Below are 11,192 nucleotides of genomic sequence, written 5' to 3'. Positions count from 1 at the left end.
TCCTATGTATGTCTGTACAATTACATCTAGAGCAATCTGAATCTAGGGAATACGTCTAACGTAGCGTTGAAGCAAAGTGCCAACTCCTCATCATCCAGATATTTTGTACCAGAGGTAGACCAGGAAGAAACAAATCATTGCAAAGACGATGATGTGGATGACATTGTTTGAGCCATGCTGGACAATGCTCTCGTTCAGTCTCCTGCCATTGTTCTTCACACCTGCTCGAGCTTTGATCAGAATCAATTGCTGTCGAGACATCAAATAACTTCAGAAAATGTCGGGCCATTTTAGTGTCTCCAAACCAGTAAATGTTAATAATCTACGACTCTGCATTCTGACAGGATAACATATAAGAGCTGCTAGAGGCTACAGCTGACAATGAAGCTCCACGCAATAACAATCATTGAGAACAGCTGGAAATGGCTTGATAGCCAGGCAACTGCCGGTACCTCAAGCGGAAAGCAAATCAAGATTCATGATGCTACCTCAAATACTATTTTCTTATTTCTTTAGTTGTTCATTCTTTGAAGGGGTTGCGTTGTCGAGCCAAAGGTAGTAGGGATTTTAGGCATTGGCATGTATTGTCCAGATAACAAGTTTCTCGAAGCAGAAGCAGTGAACAGATAAATGACATCAGCAGAGGGAGGGAAAGAGAGCATATATTAATCAAAAAAATTATGACCTTCAACAACAGAAAACTATTAACGATGAAGACAATGACCTTCAGCAGCCACCTCACTGTACACGGAATTCACCATCAATTGAAGTTGCATCAGGACTTTTCACTTGTTGAATAATGAGAAGGCGAACTGGTTTTTATTTTTTAATTTATTGGATAAGTAAGGGTTACCCTAACTATCCTTTTGAGGTTGGTCTTCAAGGTTATCTTATCCAATACTTGCAATGCCCTAAAACATCGGGGAGGATAACTTTTATATTATTCAGCTGCATATGCAGGTCACCAAATGCAGCTCATAATGTTTCACACAGTCACATGAAGAATAAACATACAGGCAACAAGCAGCTTGAATTAGAAGGCCCGCAGATTTTCATCAGGAAACTTAATCTCACACCATCGTGTTTTGGCAGTCACTCAATTTGTTGTGACAGATTAGTCGAATGGCAGTCACCCGGTTCTGCCAAATACACAAACTGATACATTCCTAGTTAGCTTCTATATATTTGAATTCTTTATTAAATAAAAAGCATGGTAAACATGATTGTACTTTCTTAATTGGGTGGATCAAAGAGATTCTAACAAGGGGAGTCGATAATCTTTCAAAACACAAGGTGTTTGAATGATTTGCCCACTCTTTTCACATCAATCTCATAGTTTTCCCAAATCTTGTTTGTCATTAATGCTGCTTCCAGGCTGCTGATAGCCTGATTGCACAGCATGGTTGCCGCATACCACAGGGCAATTACACGATTATGAAAAAAAGTATCCTCCACCTGTTTCATTTCCCACAATATATAAGAACTTTAGCACAGTGAACAGAGCATCATTCAGCCATTCTCCTACTAATTATGATTTAACAACAAACATAAAAAAAAAAAAATAGCCCAACCTAAAGGTTTCAAGGAAGGAACAGTAAGTGATGGCTATCTGTCCAAAGTAAAATATATACCAGCTGATTGAGCATGTTATTCTGGAACTTCCCCTCTCTGTCTATCTCCTGGGCTACCTGCACAAAAGCAATGGCAGCTTCCATAGTTAACTCTAGACACTTCTTAAAAACTACAATCTCAGCTTTTTAAGAAAAAAGTGATTATGATTGATCTCTCCCCCAAGGGGATGAGAGAACAGACAAGCGACAAAAGTGCAGATTCTATTCCCTGGTAACCTCTGGTGCTCAACTCTAAGCAATCTTTTCCACATTTTTTACCACCCAATGAGTGCGTAGAACTTGCTGATATGCTCAAGCTATGCTTGATTGCCCAAAGAATATCGAGATCGCACCATGTCTTTCCAACGAAACTGCGAGCGCCATAGCCAGAAATCAAGAATTCGATCATAGTAAGTAACACAGATACTGCAAATCGCAATGCATCCGGCCCGCTAGTAGTCGAATAGTTACCCAAAAAAAAAGAGCACATTCCTTGGCTCAAAAGGGAGGGGAAAACTGAGCTCATCTATCAAAACTTACGTCTCTCAATTGGTGGACTTGCCTGCCGAGACCACCGACGACCTCGTGATCCAATCCACCATCCACCGGATCGATCTGCAGCAGGATTTCATCTGGCCGAGCCGCCACTGCCGCTCTCCGCATTAGGCCCTGGCTATCGAGAGCGCAAAAACCAGACCAGAATCAGAATCCAATCCTGAATCAACCAAGAGACTGCTCGAACATGTTTGCAGAGACTGCAAGCACCGGAGAAGAACCGAGAGAGCATCACTCACTGCGATCGGAAGGGAACAGCTCTGCCATGGAGCGGACCGCCATGGCCGGAACTTCCCGCCATCAAAGCCCGAAAACTTGAAGCTGACACGGGGCGAGGATAAGGAAAAAAAAAACTAGGATGGAACGAGCGGCTGCTGATGTTTCAGGATTCACGCGATTTCGGTGAGGCTCGCAGAGGGGATTTGGAATTCCGGTGAAGATTTTTTGGTGCGGACGCTGGAGCCTCTTTTCTGTTTTCGAACGTTTCAACTTCGTGCGGCAAAGTGACGTGGCAGAAGACGGGTGAGCTGGCGGAGAGACAAAAGGCGCCCATTCACAAAATTTCTGGAATAGAAATCAATTTATATTCCATTCACAAGTTTTTGAACAAAGAAATGCGTTTAATAACGATTCAAAATTTATATTTCTAAAATAAAAATTCGTTTGATAACAGAATAAAATTACTATTTCTAGGAGCAATAATGACCGGTCGCTAGTGTCCAACATCTGGTGATCGACATTTGATGTCCGGTGACCAACGGCGGGCAACCGAAGTCCGGAGTTCGGTGACTGACAACGGGCGGCCGAAGTTCGGAGTCCGGCAATTGACAACTAGCATCCAACGTCCAGAGTTTGACGTCCAATGTTCAACATCAGGAGTCCGCCGACCGGAGGCCGACGTAGGTGGCCAATGGTTGGAGTTCGGCAGCAGGCGGCCAGTGGCGAGCAGCGAACGGTCGATGGTGGACATCCGGTAGTTGGTGGTGAGCCTCCGACATCCAACAATTGGCGATAAGCGGCCAACGAAACATGGGCATCTAACATCTAGCGACCAAGGGTTGGCGACAAGCGCTCGAAGTTCGCTTGCCGGCGGTCAACGACTAATGGCCGAGGTCAGTGGCGAGCGACCAGCAACCGACGGCAAGCATCCGCCATCCCACGAGCGGCAAGTGGGTAACGAGCGGTGATGAGAGTGAACGATGAGAAAATTTTGATTTCTCATTTACATTTCCAAAAATAAAAAGCTAAAACTTTTAATTTCTTATTTCTCGCTCCAAATTTATTTCGGGAATGCAGTTTACATTTCCAGAAATAGAAAACTGAAATTACGTTTCCAAACGTTTTATGTTCTAAACCTGTTCCAAGGAATAGAAAAATAAACAAATCGTGCGCACCCAAAGTGTTTTTCACGTCCGTGATAAGCTGTATGATTTCGTCCTCTTTCTTTTTATTTTGTCAAATAACGATCATTTAAAATTTCGAACCATAAATATATATCTGATAAAAAAATATAAATTAGACAAGAGTTTTTTAAATTGGACTCTTCAATCCTCATTAACCCGTCTTATTTTTTAAAGTTTCTTTAAATGAATTAAATAGCAAAATTTTGAACGGATTAGAAAATTATTAAATTTAGTTTCTTGAGATTATACGTGAACAGCGAAAATTTTGAGGCAGCTCAACAGGTATGCATAAATACTTTGGTGCTACTACTTGGCAATCCCTACTCGTGAGTGTAGTTGTTTAGTCAAATTAGGGTATATATTCATGAGCTGACAGTTAAATTAGAACGGGGACACTAATCAATTGGCATTTATTCATATTAAATTTAAAATAAATTTGATATTCGTTTGAATTAAAGTTTGGTTAAAAGACAACTCCTTAAATCTATCAACCTTTTTAGAAGTGGATTTTCTCATGTCGAACACATAACAGAACCATGACTTAATTGTATAATCTATCCATCTTTATATTTAAGCCAAAACACACTTTTGTCTGACTTTATATTTAACGGTTAGCCCTTATAAACTTATCTTTCTTATTATAAAGCAAAAGGAAAAAAAAAAAAAGAGAGAGATAAAGTTGAACAAAAGAAAATGATAGAAAGGTAGAACAAAGAAATTACTACCTATTTTATGTTAAGAAAGTGCACTTGGTAAAAATTACCTGACTGTCCTTATTGTGCAATAATCAACCTCATCTTTGCACTTCATGTGAGAAATTTGGAATGGTTCTCTATAATTTTCTTGAATTTTCTGAATTCTAAACAAATGATTGTGTTCTGTTATGGATAGAAGCAAAGTGTCCATTTCATACTTTCTATTAAAAAAGGAGGATTCGTTTAGTGGTGAAAAAGAAGATTACCTCGAGTGTTTTGTCTCTCCGTGCAATCAAAGTTATGAATATTCTTACTTGCTTATAATGCTGCACGAGAAATGAAAATGATATTGTCAAAGTTAATTATGATATTTCCCTTAGTTTTATTTATTTAATAATTGTGCATATATATTTTGAGAAGACTCTTCATATCAACGTTTTATTGTGCATATCCTTAACTAAATGTAATTATTCATCATGTTATGTCGTTCGGTACAGGCAATGCTCATATCCTCTTCATTATATTAGAATAATTAAATATTAAATCACACTTTCATTTCATAATTTAAATTATCAGAATGGTCGGCAGTGGTCCTATTAAATTTTTAGACGGTATCAGAGCCCAAGTTTGTTTATAAATGTGAGAAAAAACTCACTCCTTAAGATAACTTTTGGACTAAGAGAAGTTCAAGACCATCCAACATATGTATTAAAGTTGGAAGTTCTAAATTTAAATTTTTCAAATCCAGTTGTCTTCCTAGTTAAATATATCCATGCTTGGTATTAGGCAAAAGATTCATCTCCAATTGTAGTACTTTCACGATCATGACAAGCGATAAAGAAAATAGTTACAACACCTCTCAACGCATCTACATAGTAAAATAGGTACGATCCAAGAACAAATGTTCCAAATAGGCGGTGCAAGCATCCACAGAAGCGCGCCGGGCCAGGCCGTACAATCGGGATTGTACCCCGCCGCACCGTAATTCCCAGCAAGTACTAGCGAACGAGTAAGCCAATCGCAACTTTGCTGTCCCAAACTCATCCACAAAAAAAGCTTTAAAGACCACCTCCAACGGGGCTCGAGAAACGACCCGATGCTCGGGCGAGAGAACCATCGCCTCACTAAAATTCCCATACGACGATACGATGATGCTCGTGCGTAGCAAGCATGTGGACGATCCTACGCAACAGAATCACCACCAGAACCACCACGACGATGCCATGCTCCTTCCTCGCCCAATCCCAATCCCATTCCCTCCCTCCCTTCCGCTCCGCCCTTTTTAAACCCTCCCCTCCTCCCTCTCCCAACCACCACCGCCACCGCCACCGCCACCTGCCCCCTCCTCTCTCCTCCGTGAGTCTTCTCTCTCTACTCACTCTCTCTGTGGCTCGCCATTTTGTCGACGGCTCGAATTCATTTTCACTTCCCCCCTTCTTTCTTCTTCGTACGTCTTCTTTGCCCAGGGGTTTTCTGGCGGCGGTTGGAGCCCCGCGATTCGTTCCTTCTGCTCCACGTCGGGCTGCGAGCGTCGCGCGATGGCGGGACGGCTGGAGAGCTGCTCGAGCGATCCGAGCTCCGTGTCGTACCTCACGCAGAGAGAGGCCGCCGAGATCGACGAGGAACTCATGGGCCCCCTCGGCTTCAGCGTCGATCAGCTGATGGTCAGTGCCCGAGTGTTCGAATTATCATTGGCTGCGATTGCGCCGCGGTCGCCTTGTCTGTGATTGTCGTGTTTTTGGGGCGTGGAGTCTTCCTTTGCAGCTAGCTCGAATTAATTCTTTTTTTTTTTTTGGGCTTTGTTTTCTGCAGGAGTTGGCTGGCCTGAGCGTGGCGACTTCAATTGCCGAGGTACTGCCTTGCTTGCCTCTCTTCGATTGCGTTATATGGCTACCGTTTGATTTATTCGCAATGGCATGGACAGGGAGCAATAGGATTCGTTAACAATTAAGATGAGGATGCGGGATAAGAAATAAGTGGTCAGCAGATGGCTTGGCCATGTGATTTGTTAATTTTTCGTGTTTGTGCTCTCTGTTTTATGCATCGCTGGATTATAAGCATATAAAGTATGTAGAATGGGTCTGTACTTTGATTCTGTCTGATTTTTTTCTTTAGAGATAATGTAACTGTAGACTTGAATGTCCTGATCGGTCTGGCAAGACATTGCCAATTTTTTTTTTCAATTCTTTCTATTGGCCAAGAGAAGTATATTGCTACTTGCCATGACATTGTTTCCAGAACTTTGCAGTGGAATTATGGGGTTACTGCTCCAACTTTTTGCTGGCTGAAATCTACTCGGGTTTCTTAGCATTTAGAATTTGGGTAGGTGCAATGCTGGCTAAATGTGAATGTGATGTGTTGGCAGGTCTACAAAGCCAGCGAGTATAAGCGTGTTCTTGCAATATGTGGACCTGGGAATAATGGTGGTGATGGCCTGGTAGCTGCTCGCCATTTGTTTCATTTTGGGTACAAGCCATACATTTGTTATCCTAAGCGTACTCCAAAGCCTCTTTATACTGGTCTGGTTACTCAGGTTGGACACGATTTCGTATCCAATATGCCAAAACAGTTATTTAGTGCCAGCTTTTACATTTTCTTACTGGTATCTTCCTGCCTGCAGCTCGAATCTCTGAGAGTTCCTTTCTTGTCAGTAGAAGATCTTCCTCCAGACTTGTCAACAGAGTACGATATCTTGTTGGATGCAGTATTTGGGTTCTCATTCCATGGTAATTACTTTAACACCCAAAGTTTAAGGATAAGGTTAAATCTTCTCATTCCTTGTTGATTAAAAATTATCTCTGTTTTATTTCTGGAATGTAAGTTTCGCCGAGTTCCTTCAATTTGTAATGATATAAGGATACCAACCCGCTACTCTCCTTACATGTTGATACTGTTATTTGACTTGAATAGCAAAGGCTTGACATACTACGTCATGTTTAAATGGCAGGAGAATGTCAATATGTGTGGCAAAGCCTCTTAATTTATAACTTTGTGCTTTAGCATTTCGATTCTTGTGGAGTATAAACAGACTTCACGTACTCATCGCAGGCTCACTTGATGCCTGTCTCATAACTTGAATAGACTCTCTTCTTCTTTATGGACGAAGCTACACTTTGTGGAGTTGGAGGATATTAACCCTACTTGATTTTGTGGGATGTGTGTGTGTGTGTGTGTGTGTGTGTGTGTGTGTGGTGCTTCTTCTCTAACAATTATTTAATTCCACTAAATTTCCATAAGGGCTTAAACAAGTGAAAATTCCAAACCAAACACACAAGAGTACAATGTTTAGGAAAAATATGATTGTTGGACTTTTAAAGATAAACTATTTTCTCACTGACGGAAATTGTCTTTAGGATAATGATGATAAAATATTTTCCCCTTGTAATGAAAACTGGGATATATCACTGTCCTGCATTCTTGATGGTCTCTCTGATAGAGTCATATTCTCTGTGCGCATGCAAGGAGAAGGTATCTCCTTCACTGTACTCATACTCCTCTGTTCATTTCTTATGTTCCAGCACTTCTGGCTTAATTTTCTTTGTATGATTTTTTCCTTTTTCATTTTCTCTGAGGTATCAACTTATTTTTAAATTCCTCAGGTGCCGCAAGACCACCTTTTGATGATATATTAAGAAGATTGGTTGGAATGCGGAAGAGTGACCAAACAAATAAGAAATCTCCTGTAATTGTCTCCATAGATATCCCTTCTGGATGGCATGTTGAAGAAGGGGACATCAGTGGTGAAGGCATCAAGCCTGATATGTTGGTATATTTCTTGTGCGACTTCTAAAGTGTTCAATAAATGCATCATACCAATAAGGTGGTTGCTCTTTACAAGCTACTAAAAAATCAACGTTTTTCCTGTACGTTTTCATTTGTTTAGGTTTCTCTAACTGCTCCAAAGTTGTGCGCAAAGCAATTTCATGGTCCACATCATTTTTTAGGGGGTAGATTTGTCCCACCACCTATAGCAGAAAAATATAACCTCCGGCTTCCTCCATATCCCGGAGCATCAATGTGTGTCCATATTGGCAAGGCCCCTCAAGTTGATATATCAGCTATGAGGGAGAACTACATTTCACCAGAGTTTCATGAGGAAGAAGTCAACGCTGACCCCATCAAGCAGGTAATTGTAAAGGATAAACGATATCAACTCTTTCAATGAGTTTATCATCTACTGTAATTTTTTATGTCCAGCACACATTTATTCAACTTGTACAAAATAGTTTTACTTATTGACCCACGATTCCTTCCCCTTTAACCCCAACGAGTGACAACTTCCTGTAGTTTTGCAAATGGTTTGAAGAAGCAGTGGCTGCTGGGTTGCGGGAAGCAAATGCCATGGCATTGTCAACTGCTGGCAAGGATGGGAAACCGTAAGTTTGTGCTTCCTTCCACTCCGTCTTCTAATTATCACATCGTGGAATTCTCTAGTTGAGTCGACTATCGTCCAGATACTGACTCAATTGTATCTATGAAAGTCTTAACTCCATTTGCCTATTTTTATAAGAGTTTGACATGCCCAAATATTGTTTAAGAACTTCCTAATTAGATGAAAGGTGCAGAAAATTCCTTAGTCTTGCTGCAGTGACAGCTCTTTCATGGTTAAGAGCTTATAGTGGGTTGTCAACATCAGCATGTCAATTTTGTGTAGTATGTCTTGTAACAATGACATGTCAACAAACATGGAGGAATTAGTCTGATTCAAAAGGTTGTTGTTTTGTCACAGCTCATCACGCATGGTTTTGCTGAAAGGAGTTGATGAAGATGGCTTTGTCTGGTCAGTGCTATTTTTTTTTTTTTGGCCATTGCAATGTTGTCCAGGTGCTGAATATGGACTTTTTGATGGCCAAATATTTAATATATATTGCTCCCTCCATTAGGTACACCAATTATGAAAGTCAAAAGGGATGTCAATTATCTGAAAATCCTTGGGCATCGCTGCTTTTCTACTGGGAAAGCCTCAACCGTCAGGTAAATCATGCAAATCTGAGGACTGTGTTCCAAATTGTCTGATCTAGTGATGAGTCAATTATTCCAGAGGACTCTACATCTTCTGGTGGAAGTGAATTGATGTAAAACAGTCGCTTGATATATCACAGATCAATTTAATTCTCCGAGAGGCATGGAATCTGGAATAGTTTTAACACAATATTAGATGATGACAGGTTGTTCATTTAAAATGAGGTGAACTTCTTTGTGTTTTAAGCATGCCAGAGCAATCATAAATGATTATTATCAAATCTTTCTACAAGTTATACAAACCAAAATCAGCTATCAAGAAGCTTCATTGAGAATTTTGAAATTTTGAATCTAGGTAAGAGTGGAAGGATCTGTCGAGAAAGTTTCCAATGAAGAATCTGAGAAGTACTTCCACAGCCGTCCTCATGGAAGTCAGATTGGAGCAATAGTCAGCAAACAGGTATCTTTGGTTTAATTCAATGGCATAAGTCACTTAATAAAATTAAGCATCCATTTATGAGACTTTTTTTTTTCCTTCAGAGTTCTATAGTTCCTGGAAGGCAGGTGCTCCACCAACAGTACAGAGAGTTGGAGGAAAAGTTTTCTAATGTGTAAGTTAGGATGATTATTCTAGTTTATACCTTCATCATATACGATTAGCTCCATAACCTTTCCTCTTAGATTTCCATATTGTATGAGTGCTCAGAACTGCAGTTACCTGTATGAACCTGATCATATTTTAATATCTTTTATTTTAAAGATGATCTGGTCCATGCTACTTGACAATGATACCCTGTGACGATTTGGAGTGAATTTTTTTTTAAATCCTGTTGTACATGCGTATGCCACAAATGTGGGTTGAAATTTCCTTTCTGTTGTATGAGATGCAGGAATTTGATTCCAAAGCCCGAAAACTGGGGAGGATACAGACTTAAGCCAGAACTTATTGAATTTTGGCAAGGCCAGCAGTCTCGCCTGCACGACAGGTATAGTTTCTTTCTATCTGACCGAAGATTTTCTAATGACTCTAACGAAACTAATGGAAGGATTTTGGCGATTGCCAATTGCTAAATAATATGTGTTCAGAGGAATCTGCGTGGATATTGTCATCTTTGTATCAATTGTTTCAAAATGTTTGGCTGTGATACATGGCTTTTTCTTTCTGGAGTTATTTTACCTTTTCATGGTTAATATTAACAGTGTCATAGTAGGAGACATCTTGCTGCATCACGTTTAGTTGGGGAGCAATATTGAGCTTGGTGCCATGTTGGTATGGCACTATGGCTCTGTACTTTATCCCATGTGAACGATTGAAAATTAGATGTTGTCTGTAATAAGGCCCGATGCTGGGCTGGCCCAAAGGCACATGCAAATGGGGATTCTTGTGAATAAGAGTGATCCAGAAAATATTGCGTGAGTTCTGATGTAAGCAAATTTTATTAATGAAACATAAAAGAACCTGTGTGGAAGCATTAGAAGTCCCTGTGGTACAGGATCTTTTTTCCACAGAAGAGAATTGACGATGTGCACAAGTACATGTTCAAACTAGCATTCTTGAAAGATAGACGTAGCATGTGGAATGATGCCAAGTAAGTAAGGCGCGCCTGATCTCGGTTCACGCAAAGCCTTTGGTTGACTCTGTATGGTCTTCTTGCAGGTTGCAGTATCGTCCACAAGAGATTGACGGAAGACTAGTCTGGAAAATCGTTCGACTGGCTCCCTGACTAGCTTCTTTAGCTTCCTCGCTGTGATATTCATCAATCATGGTATTGTGAAAAATAAGTATTACACTCCCTTTTACATTATGGGGTTTGTGACTTGAAATCATAAGTGATACTTAGTTCTTTTTGTCAAAACTTACGCTCCTTATTTCGTGAAATTTAACAATTTGGGAAAAGATTTTTGAAGAAATCATTTTTATGAACATGGGAAGATTTTCCAATGTTCGTTTGAAATCCACAAACTTG

The 11,192-nt window shown here is 40.3% G+C and overlaps 2 protein-coding genes across 2 annotated transcripts; one reads left to right on the top strand and one right to left on the bottom strand.

Annotated features, from left to right (window-relative positions):
* LOC108960499 (bet1-like protein At1g29060) lies at positions 1-2,623 on the bottom strand. The gene is made up of 4 exons (XM_039315104.1): positions 2,405-2,623; positions 2,151-2,283; positions 1,632-1,688; positions 1-249 (listed from the first exon to the last, which is right to left on the bottom strand). Exons 1-4 carry the CDS (start codon positions 2,464-2,466, stop codon positions 91-93), a joined length of 411 nt encoding a protein of 136 aa, XP_039171038.1. The 5' UTR covers positions 2,467-2,623; the 3' UTR covers positions 1-90.
* Positions 2,624-5,309: 2,686 nt separating this feature from the next.
* LOC104449158 (pyridoxine/pyridoxamine 5'-phosphate oxidase 1, chloroplastic) lies at positions 5,310-11,122 on the top strand. Its single transcript, XM_010063199.3, has 14 exons — positions 5,310-5,619; positions 5,730-5,927; positions 6,076-6,114; positions 6,629-6,796; positions 6,884-6,989; positions 7,863-8,029; positions 8,147-8,389; positions 8,551-8,639; positions 8,993-9,043; positions 9,147-9,237; positions 9,581-9,685; positions 9,766-9,836; positions 10,116-10,211; positions 10,883-11,122. The coding sequence occupies exons 1-14, from the start codon at positions 5,434-5,436 to the stop codon at positions 10,947-10,949; spliced, it is 1,677 nt and encodes a 558-aa protein (XP_010061501.2). The 5' UTR covers positions 5,310-5,433; the 3' UTR covers positions 10,950-11,122.
* Positions 11,123-11,192: the final 70 nt, after the last annotated feature.

This window comes from Eucalyptus grandis, chromosome 6 (assembly GCF_016545825.1).
Source record: "Eucalyptus grandis isolate ANBG69807.140 chromosome 6, ASM1654582v1, whole genome shotgun sequence".
Classification (NCBI taxonomy): Eukaryota; Viridiplantae; Streptophyta; class Magnoliopsida; order Myrtales; family Myrtaceae; genus Eucalyptus; species Eucalyptus grandis.
This window is presented reverse-complemented; position numbering and strand designations above follow the sequence as displayed.